Below are 20,211 nucleotides of genomic sequence, written 5' to 3'. Positions count from 1 at the left end.
CTGGAACCTCTGTGACCATTTACAGATTATCGGTGGAGACAGGTTTCTTTTCCAGATCAATCCATTCATACATGTTCATTCTTCTTAATTTCATTCTTGGAGGGTAAACTTAACCTCCAATTTTGGGGTTACTATGTTGCAGCCCTCTTACAGTCACATTCTCTGTGTCATTTCTGGAATGCCAGTATCCAGAACACCTCCCACAAACCACATTGCTTCTAACACCTAAACAGTCCCTCCTGCCCCACCCCCATTTAGCAGGTCACGTGGTTACCCCACTCCAGAAAGCCTCAGGTTGCTTCCTGGCAGAATCTATCCATGCATTCCAGGACTGAAGTTCTGAAAAATCCCCCACATGAATGCCCACAGGCATCACCCTGCTCACAAGGGAGAGAACTGGGGACAGACAGGTTGAGTGACTTGCCCCTGGACACCTAGTCCTGGGAACCTGTGAGACAAAGAAAGTGGCTCTTCATCTTTTGGTCAGCTGCCCAGGTGGTGATGGGGTTAGAATGCCTCCTGGCAACCCAGATCCCCACGGGACCCTTGGGTGGAGAATTAGCAAAGACAAGAGGATGAGCCTTGTCTTTGGCTACACCACCAGCTAATTATGAGGCCAGGGCCAGCATTAGCAACCCCCACCCCACCCCACCCCGCTTACCCCAGGACCCCACCTGGCAATAGGTCACAATGCTCCAGCTGCCCAACCAACCAGAATGACTGACCGAAGTGGGAGGAGGTGAGGAGGGTTTGGTGAGTGGGTGTGTGAGGAGGGGGAGATTCCTAAACAGTCCAACTCCCCACTGCCTGAGCCTACCCTTGAGGCCCGTCACCACCCCCTCCCATGCTCCCACTCCCCACCTCGCCCAGCACTTCCTGTAACCTCCACCTTCCTCCATGACGCACCTCTGCTTACCCAGGCCCGAAGCTGCTGTTTCTCCTACCCCAGTCCCTCCCAGGGGCATGGGTGCTGGGGAGGGATCGGCTAGTCCAGTAGGTCCATGTGTGTCCCCCTGGGGCCCTAGCTGGGCCCAGGTCCTGGACAGTGTCCTAGGACTGGGGGCACTCGGGCTGACAATTCGGGCCGTCTTTTCCACAACTGGTCCAGCCTTGCTGCTGCTACTGGTCAGCTTCCTGGCCTTCGACATGCTCCGCCGGTAAGTGGACTGCAGCCTACAGTTTGGGCAGGCGAGCAAACCATCAGCCTCCCAAAGCCTAGCTGCCGCCCTTTCTCTCCACAGGCCTGCAGGTCCCACCTGGTCACAGCACACACATCTCACAGGGGGCCAGAGTCAGGGGGCTGGCGAGGGTCCAGGGCAGCAGGACGCTCCACCCGCGGTGGCAGTCTCAGGACGACTCAGCCTCCAGGAGGCTCTGCTGCTGCTGCTCCTGGGCACGGGGTTGCTCCTGGGAGCCCGCGGTGTGCCCCTGGCCCTGCTTGCCCTTGCTTTTTGCCTCCATCCTTGGACCTGAGTGCCCTCCGGAAATACACTGGCCATGCTGTTTCCTCAGGCTTCCTTTCCTCCATCCTAGGTTGGGAAGATGGGAGGATACTCCTTTATCCCCCAGCCTGCATCTCGGGGGACCTCTGGCCTCACAATGTGGACGGTAGATACCTAAGTCTGAGTCTGAGGGCATCAGTAAAATGTGAAATAAGGGGCAGCGAGCCCAGTGCAGGGTATGGAGCCATCTCAAAACTTATAAGTTGGGGGAGGCTATTCTGGCCTCCTCTGTGATTCTAGAGAACTTCTCCTGAAAGAATTATAAGAGAGTGAAGCAGGGCTGGATACAGGCCAGCAGGGAAGGGAGGGCTCCAAAGAGGGCTTTCCACAAGAAAACATGAAAGACTACATCTGTGGACTCACCAGGCTCCCCTAAAGCCTGAAGGGTCCATGAGAGAAGCTCAGGTAAACCTCACACCCAGCAGTGGTCTCCCTCTTGGCTGGCCCCCACCCAGACCCGGGTCATAATAGGGCTCCTCTGGGGAGGGTGGGGGCACTGAGAGTGGGGGCTCAACGCTGGCTGCCAGGCTGTCCTGGGCGCGGCGGGAAGCAACATGACTTAGGTGGCTCTGCCCAGAGGTAAGACCCCAGTTCAAAGCCCCACCACACCCACGCTGGTCCCTCCTGATCCCTGCACCCGCACCTGCCCTGAGGTCCCAGGCATCTCCAGGGCTGCTCCTGCAGCTGGCCTGGCCCTCTCCCTAGGTGCACCAACCACGATGCAGCAGCTACGAGTGGAGACAGATGCCATCGGGGCCGGCGAGGGGCCGCAGCGCGCGGCGCCCTGGTCAGCCTGGGTCTCTCGGGAGGGCTGGGTGCGCTGGTGCATGTGTCACGTGCCCCCGAGCTGGACCCAGTGGTGGGCTACGTCCGGCTGGCGGCAGCCACTGCAGCGGGTGCTCTGGGGTCTGGAGGGGATCCTCTACCTGCTGCTGGCCCTGATGCTGTGTCACGCGCTCTTCACCACCGGCTCCCACCTCCTGAGCTCCTTGTGGCCCGTGGCGGCTGCGGTGTGGCGCCATCTGCTGCCGGCTGTCCTGCTGCTGTTGCTCAGCGCCCTGCCCGCGCTGCTCTTCACCGCCTCCTTCCTGCTGCTGTTTTCCACACTACTGAGCCTCGTGGGCCTCCTCACCTCCATGTCTCACCCAGGCAATGCTCAGGACTTGGACCAATAGAAGGGCAACCCCATCCCGCTGCTTGTGTCTGTTGAGCCCTGGCCTAGGGCCTGAGGCCCAGGGGAGAGGGAGGGCAGTGGGACCAGGGCCTTTCTGTGTCAGCAGGCCCCCGACCTACAGTCTCTAGCTGGGACTGGGCGGGACATGGGTGATACTGCTGGAGCTAGCAGGATAGACTGGCCTGACCTCTGGGCACCTCCCTCAAGCTGATGCTGCAGGTACTTGGTGTGGAGGGCCAGAAATTTTGAGAAGATAGGTTAGGGCAGAAGGCTCAGCCAGGAGCAGAGCTTGGCCAAGCCACCAAGAGTTTCCACATGCATGTGCTGATTCTACTGGGGTCCCCTTAGCAGCTGGCAGTATCTTTTTCTTGCAGCTGCTCAACTGTCTCAGCTTTAGACTCATAGCAACTTCTACCTGTATTTACCATTCCCCCCACCAAGCGCCTCTTTTCACTTGCCCAGGCTCTAGAAAGGGCTCAATGACAAAATGTAGCTGGGAGAGGACTAGCCAGAATCCTCATTAGACCTCAGCCTTCGCCTTCCAGATGTTTCTGCCCAAGCATTCCCCACTCCCTAGACTTCCTACCTCCTGCCTCATCCACATCCCCAAGTCTGGGAAATGAGCCAACCAACACAGTGAGTTTCCCAGGGAGAACTTATTCTTTAAGACTCCTAAGGTTTGCTATGGAAAAACAAACAAGTCCCATTTCACCCACCTACGCAGTGTGTGACCTTGGCCAATTAATTCTTTTGAGCCTTGGTATTAAGTGGGTCCTGTCATGGAGCTGCTGTGAGTCAAAGGCAATAATATCTGTGTGTGAAGTACTTTGTAAAGACCAGAAAACTGTAAGATATTGTATGGAACTCTAAAGAGCAGAAAGCTTTTCTAGGCCTTCAGAGAAATGTTCTGTCCTGGATACAGTTTGGACCCTACAATGGTAAACGGAGGATTCATCCATCCGTGCGAACAAGAGGTAAAAAGGTCATATGCCATGAAATCTCAAAACATGCAGGTGTTGAACTCTTCTGACTGTGAAATGCTCGGGGGGACTTGGTGCCGGGAGATGGCTTGCACAGCCATGTGAGTGGGGAAAACATAGCCCACAAGTTTCTAAAACCAACCCAACAAACTGTTTACAACACCAGGAGAGCCTTGGAAGGTGGCATCCCTTGATGCCCAGGATGCTGGCTTTTCACATCTCAGCTAACCCTCCAGACAAAACAGTGGGTGATTAGTCACTACAAGTAAGACACATGATAGGTAAGACCCACCCACCTGACCCCCACCTAACACCAGGCCTCCACTTAATCCCTGACCCTCACCAATTCCTATCCAGTCTTGAGCCCACTACATACATCACCTTAAAACCCTCGCTCCTATATCCCTCAACTAAAAGCCTCCTCTCCGGCCACCTAAATACTCAAGCCCTGTGAACCAGCCCCTAGAACCCAAGTTCATTTTTGCTAAAACCCATTCACTGTGGAGTTTCATAACCCTGCGTGCCACTGATCAGATGCCTTCAGTATCAGCTCCTGAAACCCCAGACACAGTCCTTCCTTCCTTTTTCCTTCCTGTTCTCCCTGAAATATGGCCTGGTAGCAAGGTCAAGGCAGGCCATGGAGGTGGCAAAGCGTCATAGCTATCATGGGCTCTGGTGTATTAGCTCAAGCTGGGTTTGAATCCCAGCACTGCCACTTTCCAGTCCCACAGCTTTGGTAAAAATTGCTAATCCTTCTTGAACTTCATTTTTCTGTTGGTTAAAACAAAGGCAAGCACACCTGTCCTGGGGCACCCATGGGGCATCTGGTATGTGGGCAAAATTCCTGGACTGACTCCTCACACCACAAACTGTAGCTATGCTATTACTATTCCATTTTAGAGACAAGATGTCAGGCATAGGATAGCTACTTGCCTATGGTAAGGTCAGGTTGTTTGAGTCCTAGTCCAGCCTGACAGGCTACTAAAGAGAAAGCAATGAAGGAAATATAACCTCACTGAAGAGCCCAGGGCTTCTCAGTGCCGGTTCTCTAAGCTCCTGTCAGAGATGAAGCCCGGACCCATCACTAACATGTCTGTGCGTTGTTGGCCAGGGATATCACTCTGGAGCCTTGGGACCATTCTAATTGAGAGAGGAGGTTTTGGCCCAAACCAGACACACTGAGGGGCAGGATTTTGGCAGGAGCAAGGAGGAAGCCGTCTTTCCTTCCCCGTGTAAATGTATATCTTCTACCCTCCTGTATTGCTGGTGTGAGGTAGGGTGGCACAGGCAGGCCAGAGAGCAAATGGGCAATACCTATCATATTAGATCAACACATAGCCTGTGACCCAAAATGCTATGTGGCACATAGCAACCCAAGAAGAATTTTCACAGAGGCCCAAGATGGTCTTGCTCCTCAAAGTGTGGTCCCAAAGCCAACAGTATCAGCATCACCTGGAAACTGGCTACACATGTAGGGTTTCAGGCCTCACCCCAGGAGTCATGAATCAGAGCCTGCATTTTTAACAAGACTCCCAGGGGATACACTGGGCGAAGTTTGAGAAGCACTGCAGGTGAGGGAATATGTTGAAGGGATACCATCTGAGAATGGACCACTGTGGAGATGAGGCAGCACTTAGAAGGGGTGGAAGTTATACAGATTGATCTTGAAATCCCAGCGTTGAGTGAAAAATAGCTGAACGAGAAATAACACAATTCTTTTCACACAAATTTAAAATGCATGCCAGCAAAACCAGACACTTTTAAAAACTAAGAATAAAAAAAAGAATGGAATGGTCAACTCTAGAATCAGGCAAATGGGAGGGAGTATACAGGAAAGGGGAAGGTGAGGAACCTTGCAGAGAGGAAAGAAAAACATAATTCCTGAAATTACTTTAAATGTAGACAAAGTTATCCATTTAGACTTAAGTCGCTTAATAATGCAAGCCTGGGGAGAATGAACATGCCGGAATGAAGTTCTAAGCCTTTCCGTTTGGGCCAAGAAGCTGTTCCACAGGCCTGAGTGACCAAGGCTTCTTTGCGGGCCCCACCCCGCAGCATGCTCAGGTAAGGTTGGGGTAGGGGTGGGTGGGGATCCAGTAACTTCTGTAGCCTGGCCAGAAAAGTAAATCCGATCAGGCGGAGCATAAAGAACCGGAGCGGAGGAGGTGTCAGCCGCGAGGGGTCTTGCATCTGAGAAAGTGAGACAGGTTCCACAGCCGCACACGCACCGTGGGGGGCGCCTGGAGCAGGAGCGCCGGGTAAGACTTTCTTCTGCCCCAAGGACCGGGAGCAATGAGTAAGAGCGGCCAGGATGCGGGAGGGTCCCAGAGGACGGTGTCACGGGAGCTCACAAAGCTGGGGGCGCCACTTCAGCTAGAGGTGTGAGTGACCACCCTGGTGGGAAAAAGAGTGATCCCTGGAAGGGGTCAGGGCGGCGCCGGGGAACGGCTCTGGACCTGCTACGGGGAGCCGGAAGGGGGCGCTCTTACCCAGACGCCGCTCTGCGCGCGCTAGAGGGTGAGCAGAGGACCCTGCTCGCAGAGTCTGTGGCCACGAGCCGGGGCCGTGGGGGGTGGGGGGTGGGGGGTGGGGGGGCGCGGGAGGGGGCGACTGGGCCTCGAGGGGAGGAGAAAGTGGGGCGGGGGTGGTGCGTTGCTCTGGGAGGTTGCCCCAGGTGCAGGGGCCGGGTAAGAGGCGCATAGGCTCAGGGGCACGGGAGAGGGTCCGGACAACGGCTGGGGAGCTCCAAGCTGGTGCGTTGACCGTGGAGGCAGAGTGCGGTGGGCAAGGGCCTGATGTTCGGAAGAAAATCCCAAGCCTGGCCAGAGATCAGAGGGCTGTGGGCACCCACACAGGGAAGTGCCAGCTATCCCCGTAAATCAACACCTTCCCTCCACCTTCACCCCCCCGCCCCCGCACCCCCCCCCTCCCCGGAATCATAGTCTGCAGACTCGATGCCAGGCGTGCCCCCCTGGCGGAGACCTCCAGCTCTGATTTCGAAGAGTCGAACTTGGCTGCGTGTGGGACGGAAGTGAAGAGCAGGAGAAGTGTCTCACGGCCGGGTCCTAAAACCGGCAGTGGGTGAACTGGTAGATCCTGGGGCCAGGAAGAAGCTTCTCCCGCCCACTGTCTTCCCAGCTTCGGCTTCATTGACTACAAAATCTCTTTAACCCAAATCCCTAGCCTGGGTCCCCTAGCCAAAAACTCAGAGACAGCAAGGGCAGAGCTCCTGAGAATCCTGGAGAAGGAAGGGCCCAATCTCATGAGCTTCACTGACTCCGACTGCTGTTCTAATCCTAGTCTATTATTCCATTCTTCCTAGGGTAAAGAGCTGTATTTTGTGAGGTTCTGTCAGGATCTAGATGTACATCAGCCAACTTTGGACAAGTCATTTTCTGCGGTGCAAACATCTCTATTACCTTTCAGATATTTTCATCTTAAAAAATAAAAGAACTTAAGAGGTGTAGCTTTTACCATATTTTCTGGCCTGTGTCTTCAAACGTCTAACCAAAATACAGTTTTAAAAAACTGATATGTGATACTGTATACTTAAAAATATTTGTAACATATATGAAAGTTGTAAAGTCCTCTAAGCCCAAAGATACCACATCTGTCTAAAAGCCAGAAATGAGGATAGGACCTCTTTCTTCATGTTCATCTTCTGATTTGTACTGGAATTCCAAGACAATGACATATGGAAATACTGCTCACTGGTACCTTTGACTTGATCCTGATTTTGAAAGAACTGCTTCTAAGTTTCCACCATTGAGAATTACTGTAAAGTTTTGATAGTTCACCTTTATCCAGTCAAATTCCTTTCTATTCCTAGTTTGCTAGCAGTTTTGATGAGTGGAGGTTGAATGATAAAAAATTTTTGCATCTACTACAACGACTATTTTGCTCAAAATTCTCCAAGCCAGGATTCAACAGCACGTGAACCGTGAACTTCCAGATATTCAAGCTGGATTTAGGAAAGGCAGAAGAACCAGAGATCAAATTGCCAACATCCGTTGGATCGTTGAAAAAGCAAGAGAGTTACGGAAAAACATCTACTGCTTTATTGACTACACCAAAGCCTTTGACTGTGTGGATCACAACAAATTGTGGAAAATTCTGAAAGAGGTGAGAATACCAGACAACCTTACCTGCCTCCTGAGAAATCTGTATGCAGGTCAAGAAGCAACAGTTAGAACCAGAGGTGGAACAACAGACTGGTTCCAAATAGGGAAAGGAGTATGTCAAGGCTGTATATTGTCACCCTGCTTATTTAACTTATATGCAGAGTACATCATGCAAAATGCCAGGCACAAGCTGGACTCAAGATTGCAGGGAGAAATATCAATAACCTCAGATATGCAGATGACACCACCCTTATGGGAGAAAGTGAAGAAGAACTAAAGAGCCTCTTGATGAAGGTGAGAGAGTGAAAAAGCTGGCTTAAAATTCAACATTCAGAAAATGAAGATCATGGCATCCGGTCCCATACTTCATGGCAAATAGATGGGGAAACACTGACAGACTTTTTTTTTTTTTTTTTGGGCTCCAAATCACTGCAGATGGTCACTGCAGCCATAAAATTAAAAGACGCTTGCTCCTTGGAAGAAAAGCTATGACCAACTTAGACAACATACAAAAAACAGAGATATTACTTTGCCAACAAAGGTCTAGTCAAAGCTATGATTTTTCCAGTAGTCATGTATGGATGTGAAAGTTGGACTATAAAGAAAGTTGAGTGGCGAAGTATTGATGCTTTTGAACTGTGTTGTTGGAGAAAACTCTTGAGAGTCCCTCGGACTGCAAGGAGATCCAACCAATCCATCCTAAAGGAAATCAGTCCTGAATATTCATTGGAAGGACTGATGCTAAAGCTGAAACTCCAATATTTTGGCCACCTGATGTGAAGAACTGACTCATTGGAAAAGACCCTGATGCTGGGAAAGACTGAAGGTGGAAGGAGAAGGGAAGACAGAGGATGAGATGGTTGGATGGCATCACCAACTCGATGGACATGTTTGAGCAAGCTCCAGGAGTTGGTGATGGACAGAGAAGCCTGGCATGCTGCAATCCATGGGGTCGCAAAGAGTCAGACATGACTGAGTGACTGAACTAAACTGACAAGGACTGTTTATTCTGCTTTATTCTGTTTATGTGGTGAATTAAATTTTTAGGTGTCTTTTAATGTTAAACCACTACTGGAAAGAAGCACATCCTGTTTTTCTTGTTTGTTTGGCTGCACTGCATTATTTTCGGGATCTCCTGACCAGGGATTGAACCCAGGCCACAGCAGTGAAAGCCCAGAATCCTAACCACTAGTCCACCAGCCACCAGTGAACTACCCTAGCTCCCTTTTAACTTACATATAATTCATACATTTTACATGCAAATAAGTGTACAAGTATTGAGGGTATGGTTCAATAAACTTTTACATATTTGTTGGTTTGTGTGTGTGCCCAGGTAACTACCACCCAGATAGAACTTTCCCATTGTTCCAGAAAGTTCCATCATGCCCTTTCCCAATCAGTATCTCCTTCAAAAGGTAATCATGATTCTGATTTCTATCAGTATAGATTGTTGAAACCTATGCAGAATCTATGCAGCCTATTGTTGAAATTGTGCAGAATAAAATCATACAAAATGTACTCTAGTGTCTGACTTCTTTCAGGATTGCATCTGTGAGATCTACCCATATCCTTGCATCTATCAGTATTTTGTTTTCCTTTATATCAATCTCATTGTATGGGAAAACTATTTATTCACTCTTGCTGATGGACATTTGGCTTGTTTCCAAGTTTTGGATACTATGAAAAAACATTCTATGAATATTCTTGTGCAAGTTTTTTGGTAGATCTGATGTACAGATCTCTTGAAGTGAAATTGTCAAATCACAGAAAATGTAAATGTTCAACTTTAGTAAATGCTGCCCAATAATTTCCAAAGTAAGTTGTACCATGCAGTGGTTCCACTGCTTTTTTTCAGCCTATCCAGCTAATTCATATGGTGTTTACATTTCTTTTTCTTGTTTTCATTTTTGCTTGGGTGATTTCTGAGAGAAGGAAATAGCATCTTTACTCTATCACCTTCAGACTGTACAATCTCTCTCTCTCTCTCTTTTTTTTTTTAGTGGCACAGCATACAGGATCTTAGTTCCCCAGCTGGGGATGGAATCTATGCCTCCTGCATGGAAGCTTGGAGCCTTAACCACTGGACTGCTAGGGAAGTCCTTCTCTTTCCTTTTTAAAGCCAAGAATGCACTGATTTGTTTAACATTCAAATATAATCAGTGGACTTCACCATATTATCAAACTGAAAAGCATACATGATTATTTCCATAGTCATAAAAAAGGCATTTGGCAAAATACAATATCCATTCCTGATTTAAAATAAAAACAAAACCTCTCAGCAAATTGGCAGTAGAAGGAAACCTTCTCAATTTTACAGAGGGCATCTATGATAAACCTACAGTTAGTCTCACACTTAATGGTGAAAAACAATATTTTCCCTCTGAGATCAGGAACAAGACAAGTATGTCTGTTCTCACCATTTCTATTTAACATTGTACTGGATGTCCTAGCCAGGACAATAAGGCAAGAAATATAAATATAAAGCATACAGATTGGAAAGCAAGAAGTGTCTTTATTCACAGACAACAAAATTGTCTAAGTAGAGAATCCTATGGAATCTATCAAAAAGCTACCAGAATAACCGAATTTCGCAAAGTAATGTGTACATGATCGTAGTTATGATACAAGGTCAAAATACAAAATCAGTGGTAGTTTTCTGTACTAGCAGTGAATGATCAGAAAACGATACTTTAAAATCTTTTACAATAAAATAACGAGGGTCTTGGGAGTATCTGACAAAAGATATGGCAGATCTATACACGGATAACAATAACATATTGCTGAGAATAATTAAAGAAGACCTAAATAAATGGAGAGATATATCTTGCTCATTGGGTTGGATGACTCAATATTAGTAAGATCTCAAGTGTTCCCAAATTGATCTATGTGTTTGATACAATCGCAAAATCTCAGAATTTGTGTAGAAATTAATAAGCTGATTTTAAAACTCATTTGGAAATGTAAAGGTCTTAGAATAGTCAGAATAACTTTGATAAAGAAAAACAAATTTGGAAGACTAACACTACCTGATTCCAAGACTTATCATAAAGCTATAGAAATCAAGGGAGTTGGTACTGGTATTAAGTTAAACAAATATTAATAGATAAATGAAACAGAAAATCCAGATATAGATCTACATGTAATACACACATGATTTTTTACAACAATGTTAACAGAATTTAGCGGAGAAAGATCAGTCTTCAACAAATGGGCTGGAACTATTAGATATTCATATGCAAAAAAATGAATTTCAATTCATACCTTATACCATGTACACAAATTAATTCAAAACATATCATAGACTTAAATGTAAAACCTAAAACTATAAACTTTCTAGAAGCAAGCAGAGGAAAATAGCTGTGACATTGGGTTAGGTAGAGATTTCTTAGATATGACACCGAAAATATAATCCATAAAAGAAAAATTGAATAAGCTGTCCTTGACTAAAATTACAATGTTCTGTTCTTCAAAAGACAAGCCACACTCTGGGAGAAAGTATTTAGAAAATATATATCTGATAACAGACTTGGATCCAAAGTAAAGAACTCTCAAAGCCCAGTAATGTTTTTAAAAGGGGGCATGGTGATGAAGAACAAACAATTTAAACAGAAATTTTACCAAAAAAGACATATAGATTGCAAATAAGCACAGGAAAATGTTCAATATTGTTAGTCATTATGTAAATGCAAATTAAAACCATACCTTCCCCCTATTAGAATGGCTAATATTAAAAAGATAACTGATACCAAGTGTCATCAAGGATGTGGAAGAACTTCAACCCTCATACACTGTCAGTGCGAATGTAAAATGGGACAACCACTCTGGAAAATCATTTGGTAGTTTCTTAAAAAGTTAAACATACATCTTCCATATGATCCAGACATTTTATTCCTAGATATTTCCCCAAGAGAAATGAAAGCATATGTCTATACAAAGATTCATACAGAAATGTTCATAGCGGCTTTATTTGTAGAGTCAAAAACTGAAAATAACTCGTGTCCCTCAACAGGAAAATGGATAAACATAGATATCGCATATAATGGAATGCTACTCAGCTATAAAAAGGAATGAACTACTGATGCACACAATATGGATGAATTAATTCCATTCATTGGGCTGAGTGAAAGTAGCCAGATGAAAAAGTATCTACTGAATGACTCCATTTATTAATAATTAATTATTATGACTCTAGGAAATACAAATTAATCCATAGTAACAGAAAGCAGATCAGTTAGTACAAACTGCCTATGGATGCGAATGTGAAGATGTAGGAGGTTGTGAGGAAGGGCTTCAGGGAATGATTATATAAAGGGTAAGTTTGATTGTGATGACAGTTTCATGTTGTATACATGTCAAAATTATCATATTGTGCATTTGAAATATGTGCAGTTTATTGTCTGTCATACTTCAATGAAGCAGTTTAAAAAAGTTTAGATCCATTTCCCTGCAATCAGAAAGAGTTTATCTTTCACCAATGTATATGGTAGATGTACTTAAACACTAAAATGAACTCAACACACAGTGCTTGCAATTAACTGGAGAATGTGACAGAAAACAAGTTATCTGCTTTTGTTAGGAGACCTCTAATTGGGTTAAAGTTGTTGTTGGGGTTTTGTTGTTTTTGGTTTTTGACCACACTGAGAGGTATGTGGGATCTTAGTTCCCTGACTAGGGATCAAACCAGGGTCCCCTGCATTGGAAGGCAGAGTTCTAATCACTGGACCACCAGGGAAGTCCTTGGGTTAAAGTTTTTTGAAAGAAACAATCCTCCAAATTTCTTATTCTTTTCTCCCTTGCAAAATAAAAGGCTTGTGTCACATGCTGTGCTGGCACATCTTTTAACCCTTTCAGGAATATCTTGTTATGGCAAAGCAAAGAATATTGGGTTCACTTTTAAAAACCAAGATTCCATGAATGAGAGGAGGTCTATGTACACTTTTCTTCTTAAACGATTTGTCAGTGAAGTTTGAGTTCTGTCATGCTTGACTAGCCTACATACTATGTGCCTACATACTGGAGAAATATAAGCTTTTGTTTTTACAGTCTCAAAACAAAATCCAGGAAACAATTTAAATTCATGTAATGACTTGTATGCAGCTATTTTTGAAGTTTCTTGTTTCCCAGTCACAACTTAATAAAAAATTGGTTAATAGAGGAGTCAAGTGTACTATGTGCTTACATGACAACAAACTGAAAATAATTTATCCCCATTTTATCCTTACAATAGATTTCAATCTACATTGGGATGCTGAGGACAAGGTTATAAAACCTCACTGTGAAAAAAAAAAAAAAAAAACCTCACTGTGCAGCAATGGGAGCCACAGAGCAAGATGGGGTGAAAACCTAAGACATAGAGGTAGCTTGACAGGGACAGTCTCCAAGTGCTCACAGTGTGCGTGCCAGACTTGGGATGGGGCTGGAAGGGAGTGGAGAAGCCTAGACAGAGGCGCCTGGCAGGCTACAGTTCTCGAAAAGAATTGGACACAACTGGAATGACTTAGCACGCACACAAGGTTTTCTTAGAGAGCAGGATGGCAAGCAACAGAGAGGGCTCTGTGAAGCTGGGTAACTCATATTATTTTCTTCCCTAAACCAGTTGAGGTGTACAATTTTCCACAGCAACACCGAGAAGCCCCAGTTTCAGAGGTGTAAAGAAAAGGGTTTTGTGCCAAGGAATAAATGACTAAACAAAGGATTCGCCAAACTGATGAAAACAAGACAAAAAAAAGTTTTTGCAATAAAAATTATCTAAAATCTATCTTCCTAACAAGAGGCTTTGTTTCACTTTTGTATGTTCCCATCCACTTTCTGTCTACATCAAAGAAAACAAAGCTCATTTTAAGCACTCTCATTAAGTCTCAGTAGCCCTGATGACATTACTCTCTAAAGGGTTTTATTAACTCATGTTGTCTGTACCAGTTTCCCCAGCACCAGTGTGTGTTAATTTAGTAGATTCCTTTCATTTGCACTTAGTAGTTACCCATCAAGGATCAACACTTCTTTGGTCTGCTATTTCCATTTGTGTAAGATGTTACATCCTTTGACAAAGTAAAACTTCAATAAAAAGTAAGGAAATGTAACGCAGTAATTCTGCATCCTCTTCTCCAGCCTATTCTACTTAAGGATTATTTAGTGAGTCTGCGTGATTCCGTATTTTCCTGCTTCATATCACTTATCAATGTACTGCCATGCTTTAGCCCCCACCTCATACTACACCCAACCCAGGGTCAAGATCAACTGTCAAAGCTGAGATGCCGTACTTTTAAAAAATTAATTAATATGGCTGTGTCAGGTCTGAGTTGCATGTGGGATGCAGGATCTTTAGTTGCAGCATGAAGTATCTAGTTCCCTGACCACAAACTGAACCCAGGCCTCTGCCTGCATTGGCAGCATGGAGTCTTAGTCGCTACCATCAGGGAAGTCCCTGAATTCTTTTAATTTTCTTAGTAAGTTTGGCACAGCTCCCTACTCCCTACTCCCAATCTTGGAATTCTCTCTCTGCTCCTCTTCTACTGCCCACCCACCAAACAGGTTTGTGTTCACTTTGCTACCACTGCATATTGTATCTACTAAGTAATGGTTTTCTAGTCAGTCTCCCACTTCAGCTTGGGAGCTTCTTGCTTAGTTCCAAGCACTTCTGAGTGTCTACCATGAGCCAAGAAATTGTGCAAGGCAAGGTTGGTATATCTCTAGGAGTAGGTGAACAATGAACATACATATGAATGGGTGAGACTAGTACAGGTGAGAACTAGCCAGATTCCAAACTCCATATAAAATATTGACAGTTTCAATTACAACTCAGCCTTTGACATTTCCCAATCGCAAGGAATTGCTGACAATAGGTAACCCCTCCAGGGTCTCTGTTAAGTACACGTGTGTTCTGGCAGGAATACAATTGAGTGTGTGAGACAGTAGGAAAGATGCATTCAATGATTTCTAAACAGTGTGGATTGAAAGGTCCGAGGCTGGAAGAGAACCCAGAGGTAGGCTCCCAACTCTTAAGATCACGGTTGAGACTCCCTCCCTTTCACAAAAAGATGTCACTCTGTTTTTCCATGCCTTTATTGGTGACAGCAATGGACAACAACGTCAGGCATAGCAGGTGCCACACCAACACCTGGCGTGGCAAACAGGCACTGCAGGGCCACTGGCATACACAGCCCAAACACAAGAACCAGTCTACCCCGGCCATGTACCCGAATGGGCATGAGGCCGGCTATCCAGTTTGTATGTGTGGATCAGTCTGTCTGAGTGTCTTGGACGCTGCCTGCAGGGCGCCCCCATCCTCGGCACATGGTACGGGCTGTTGTGAACACAGCGTGCCATCCCCCGGTGGACGGCCAAGCCCCGGTGCTGACCATGGGGGACAGGGCTGGGGACTGGAGGAGGCAGGGGGCCAGGCACACAGTTCACTCCGGGGCCACATCCTACGAAAGAACCAGCCATCATCAGAGCGGGCTTCTGGCCACGGTGAGTGCAACTCTGCCTCAGGCAGTTCTGGTTCTTCAGGGTGAGTTGCTCTGGCCTTCAATTCCCCCATCTACAAAATGGCAATACCACTTCCCGTACTGCCAAGTCAGGAAACTGACAATCAATGAGCTAATTCATGAGTCTACAGATGCTGTTCCAGGCTCAGCTGTGACAGAACCCAATCCCAGGGGGACACAAGGGGTCCCTGATGTCTCTCAGCCCATCTGGACACAGGAGACTAGGTTGAGGGAGGTTCAAGGAGGGGCTAGAAAAGGCGTGCTGGGAAGTTGTGGGGACACATACCTAAGTGGGGTGGTATCGAGAAGTCTTCCATTGGATTAAAATTGAAGAATTCACAGGGTGGGAAGGGCTGGCCTGGGAAAAAAGGGGGTTCCTGGGGCAGAGGTGGAAACAGAGGAGGTAGGGAAGGGTGAGGAAGAGGGTAGGGAAAAGGCATGGGAGGAGGTAAGGGAGAGGGTGGGGGCAAGGCCGGCTGCTCGCCGAAGTCTGAGGGCTGCCCCTGGCTCCCCTGGAAGAGATGATCCGGCTCTGGCCAGTCTTTAATCCATGGGTCTAGAAACAGGATGGTTGTTTTAGGTAGGGCTGGGAGCCAGGTCACCCTGAACTCTGGCAGCCTACACTTCCAAACCTTTACTTCCTCCTCGTGGAGAACACAGCATCCTCTACTTCATACTCAGGTTTCCTCATCCCCTCTCTTTTCAGGCCAAGCCCAAGCTATGCTCCTTCTTCCCTGTGTCTCAATAGTCAGTGGCTCTGTCTTTGTTCATGATCCCTTCCAGTCTTCTCCCTCTATTGCCCAGCTTGTCTATCTGTCCTCTCCTAGCTCTTCCTCAAAGACCAATAACTAAGTTTAGTAAGTCTCTGTTAAAAACAAAGATCCTATCACTTCCTTTTCCCAGCAGGTTTGGGTTCCTTTCACACTTCCTCCCACAAAGAGTATTTTTGCCCAGGCACCATCCCCTTCTCAACTGTTCACTGCCTCTTTTAACCCTACTCCACTCCTTCAATACTTTTCCTACAAAAATGTAACCACTTCCTCACTTCCTAACCATCACATGACATGGCCAAAAGCCTCTCCCCTCCCTGAAAGTGCCTCTATCCTTATCTCCTTTTGTTTCCTCCATCAGTCTCTCTTCTCTTCCAACTCCCAAACACGGCCATTGTTTTGCTCTTTCTGTCACTGTTCACATTCATGCCCTTAGTGGCCATCTCCCTGCTGGGCACCACTGACTCTATTTACTCAACATTTCCATAGTACTTCAAAGAGATCTGCCCTCATCAAACTCATCAACTCATCCTTCCACCTAACTCTTCCTTTTGATGTTGCTATTTCTGGGGCTCCAAACTGGGTTCAGAAGACCTGACACACAACAAACTAGCCTTACAACCTTTAGAGCACCCCTTCCTCTGATAGGGATCAGTTCTCCCAACTGATTTAGATGAGATTTGTGTGCTAGTTGCTCAGTCGTGTCTGACTCTTTGAAACCCTATGCACTGTAGCCCACTAAGTTCCTCTGTCCATAGGGATTCTCCAGGCAAGAATACTGGCGTGGGTTGCCATGCCCTGCTCCAGGGGATCTTCCCAATACAGGGATTGAACCCACGTCTCCTGCACTGCAGGCAGATTCTTTACCATCTGAGCCACCAAGGAAGATGAGATTTAGTTCTCACCTAAAAAATCGAAGAAATTGGACCATTATATGATCAAAGTCCTAATTCACTTTCCTGATACTCCAACTCCAGGCTAAAAGTGACATTCTTGGCCTCTCTGTCCTCACATCCTCTAGTGCCACTACATCCTTCTAACATGACTCACGTCTCCAATTCAATAAACACCATCCTGCAGGTACCATATACACAGCAATTGTGCTAGATACTGGGGCTGAAAGGGATGTATTATCAACAATTGAGGCAGGCACTTTACCCTTGCAGGACACGATCCAGGTGAGAAGCAGACATGGAACAATCACCCATGATGTCCCCTTTAAAAGCAGGCAGGAACTGAGGGTTTAACAGTCCCTTCCAAGGGGCTTTGTTGCTTCTACCACTCTGCCTGAATTGTCTTTCCTCTGCTTCTGCTTTTCCATGCCCCACATCCACTCCTATCTAAAAGCACTCCCATTCTTTTCCTGTTTATCTGTAGCATACGGGTTTTTTGACATATTGCCTTATGTACTCAATACACATTTGTGTACACAGAGGAGACTACAGGGCTAGACCAGGGGAAGGAAAGCACACTCAGGATTCACAATGGTCCTTCAAGGGGCTCTACTCCCCTTGAGGATCTCTGTCCTGCTGTTTATGAGACCTATGCTCTGAGGGCCCTCTTTGCATCACTACCCTCCCCACTTGTGACAGGGCTCACCATGGGGATAGTCACGCTTGGGCAGCTCCACACCCCAGGCATCGGCCACATGGGTCAGAAGCAAATGTGAGAGGTGACGGTGGGCATGCTGGTCCCAGTGGACACCATCCCGGTGACGGTGCCGTACTGCATGCCGAAAGTGAAAGTGGAGGTCCAAGACATCGAAGCAGTGGTCCCCAGCCAGAGTAGCACTGTAGAAGTTCCCTTCAACCACATCCCGCCGCAGAGAGCCTGCCAGGGGCTGGAGCTGAGTGAGAAAATGCAGCATCTAAGAGCCACTGAATGATGCAGAATCAGGAGGGAGGGTCCTCTATCTACCAATCAGCTGCCCCATCTTCTATCCCGAGGCACTCCAGTCACTTGCCTCAGGCAGGAGGAACCCCCCAGTGACACGCTCTCCTAGGGGCATCGCCATGTTCCACACCAGAAGGCAGGAATCTGGCAACACCTGGTCCATGCGCACAAACACTCGCTCCAGGTTCTCTCGGTAGCTCTCCATCGAGCAGCGGCCATACCTGTTGAGGAGCACAAAGGGTGGGCAAGAACACAGGGGTGGGTGGCCTCTGAGCCATACCTCCACCCCCAATCAGTATTTCCCTCTCCCCCCGCCCCAACCTGGAGAGATCCCAGAGGCAGGAGTTGATGATCACCAGGTCCGGGGCAGGCCCATATGTCAGCTCCTCCAGGACTTCCTCGAGGTACTCGGAGTAAACGCGGGTGAGGAAGTAGAAGCGTACAAGGTGGTGGCCAGAACCCGAGCAGAACTGGCGGACCTCCCGGTACTGTGTCCCGTTGTGCAGCTCGCCCAGCTGACCCCCAGCGACCAGCTGGTCCTGTTCAAAGCTCAGCTCCCCCTGCCCACCCCCCCCACCCAGCTGGTCAGACCCAAGCCAGGGAGGAGGCCCCTACCAGGCCAGAGTCTGTGCCCGCCCATCACTGGCATGGCCACCAAGCTTCCCTCACCTTAGCTTTCAGCTGGGCAGCTGTGAGCAGTGAGTCTTTCTGGAGGAGAAGCACCAGGTCTTTATACACAGCCCGCTGGACTGAAGGGAGACAGAGATCCTGAGGCTGAGGGAGGCCTTACCCCACCCCCAGCTCCTCCCAAATCCAGGCCTCTTGCTGAGGTGGCCCAACACCACCTTTGTGGAGTACTGACTTAGAGGTATGAGAAAAGGTGAAGTTAAAAAGTCCTGGCACTGACTTTGTTCCTTCCAGGTGTACATAGAGACCTGGCAGACGTAAGCTGGCCAAGTCACCCAAGAAACAAACAACACAATACACTGCTTCCATGCGGACACTGTGGGGGTCTGTCAGGAAGAAAAATGCTGAGCAAGGTGTGGGTGAAAAGCCTGACAGGCTACATCTGTCAGGATACCTGTGGAAGGCATTGGGGAAATAAACCTTCTGCACTGGAACCGACTGGCTTCCCTTGTAGCTCAGCTGGTAAAGAATCTGTCCGCAATGACGGAGACCTGGGTTCGATCCCTGGGTTGGGAAGATTCCCTGGATAAGGGAAAGGCTACCCACTCCAGTACCCTGGCCTGGGGAATTCCATGGACTGTATAGTCCATGGGGTCGCAAAGAGTCGGACACGACTGAGTGACTTTCATTTCACTGGAACCGACTGGGGATCAGGAAAGAGGTTTGATATGGAGACAAAACGTCTCCAGATGCAGAAAACAGACAGCAGGTGCGGGACCAGCAAGTGTGATTCTAGAAGGGCACTCACTTGAGTCCCCCAAGATGACCACGAACTTGTTGTGTAGCAGCTGCTGGACTTCCGAGGCCTGGAAATGGACCATGTTGCTTCGCTGCGGGCGGCACGGCTCCTCGTTCTCCAGACAGAAGACCATGCTGCCCCCAACAACGACGGGCTGCAGGGAAAGGCCACTGAGCTGCATAAGGGAGGGGACTCAACTAGCTCCAGGGCCCACTTTGGAATAAAGGAGACCTGCGCTGGCCCCTTTCAAGCTGCTCAGGGATACAGGTACCAGGTGGCGGCAGCAGAGTGGGGTCCGTGGTGGCGCCAGCCTCTGTTACACTTGGCAGAGGGAGCCAAGGCCCGCGAACCTCCGGGATACCCTGCCGCTTCCCACGCGGTGCAGCCCTGCCCCCGCCACGTGCCGGTCGCCGCCCCGCGCATGCGCGCGCTCACTCGCGCCAATTACCGAGTCCCGGGGCTCCGAGTCGTTCACCAGCGACTGGGGCAGGCCCGCACACGCGTGAGCGCGTCGCCTGCAGCGGGCTTCGGGCCTAACCTTATGTTCCCGTGCCCGAAGAGCTGGTCGCTTCAGCACTGCTCCTGCCTCGCAGAGCTTGTGCGTCCCGGTTAGTGGTCGGTGCGCAGCCCGTCGCCCAGCTCTCTCCATGCGTGAGTCGCGGAGGCCCGACGACGCCTCGGGCCTCCCCGCCCCGGGCGACAACGCTCACAACTCGCACTTCCGGTCACTCATGTCCTGCCCTGCCCGACCCCCCAACGTCCGAGGGGACAAGAAGGCAGCGCGGGTGGCCGCCGTAGGGAGCAGGAGTCAGGGCCGAGCCCGCCCCCGTGTGGGCGGGGGCACAGCGACGGCCAAGT

At 48.2% G+C, this 20,211-nt stretch overlaps 3 protein-coding genes across 5 annotated transcripts; 2 read left to right on the top strand and 1 right to left on the bottom strand.

Annotated features, from left to right (window-relative positions):
* The first annotated feature begins 776 nt into the window (after positions 1 to 776).
* C23H20orf141 (chromosome 23 C20orf141 homolog) lies at positions 777 to 1,473 on the top strand. Its single transcript, XM_043882807.1, has 2 exons — positions 777 to 1,157; positions 1,242 to 1,473. Exons 1-2 carry the CDS (start codon positions 898 to 900, stop codon positions 1,471 to 1,473), a joined length of 492 nt encoding a protein of 163 aa, XP_043738742.1. The 5' UTR covers positions 777 to 897.
* A 533-nt stretch (positions 1,474 to 2,006) lies between these two features.
* Positions 2,007 to 2,690, top strand: TMEM239 (transmembrane protein 239). Its single transcript, XM_043882884.1, has 2 exons — positions 2,007 to 2,081; positions 2,208 to 2,690. The coding sequence occupies exon 2, from the start codon at positions 2,222 to 2,224 to the stop codon at positions 2,675 to 2,677; it is 456 nt and encodes a 151-aa protein (XP_043738819.1). The 5' UTR covers positions 2,007 to 2,081; positions 2,208 to 2,221; the 3' UTR covers positions 2,678 to 2,690.
* A 12,131-nt stretch (positions 2,691 to 14,821) lies between these two features.
* PCED1A (PC-esterase domain containing 1A) lies at positions 14,822 to 20,176 on the bottom strand. Of its 3 annotated transcripts, none has more exons than XM_043883889.1 (8): positions 19,802 to 20,176; positions 19,363 to 19,420; positions 18,597 to 18,676; positions 18,249 to 18,487; positions 17,998 to 18,148; positions 17,634 to 17,880; positions 15,551 to 15,820; positions 14,822 to 15,204 (listed from the first exon to the last, which is right to left on the bottom strand). In XM_043883889.1, exons 1-8 carry the CDS (start codon positions 20,000 to 20,002, stop codon positions 14,957 to 14,959), a joined length of 1,494 nt encoding a protein of 497 aa, XP_043739824.1. In that variant the 5' UTR covers positions 20,003 to 20,176; the 3' UTR covers positions 14,822 to 14,956. The 3 variants fall into 3 exon arrangements, with proteins under 3 accessions (XP_043739824.1, XP_043739823.1, XP_043739822.1); XM_043883888.1 differs by having other exon boundaries at positions 19,363 to 19,507; positions 19,802 to 20,173; XM_043883887.1 differs by having other exon boundaries at positions 19,363 to 19,528; positions 19,802 to 20,005.
* Between the last annotated feature and the right edge of the window lie 35 nt (positions 20,177 to 20,211).

This window comes from Cervus elaphus, chromosome 23, assembly GCF_910594005.1.
Source record: "Cervus elaphus chromosome 23, mCerEla1.1, whole genome shotgun sequence".
In the NCBI taxonomy this organism is placed as follows: Eukaryota; Metazoa; Chordata; class Mammalia; order Artiodactyla; family Cervidae; genus Cervus; species Cervus elaphus.
The sequence above is the reverse complement of the archived record's forward strand: the minus strand, read 5'-3'. Positions and strand labels throughout refer to the sequence as shown.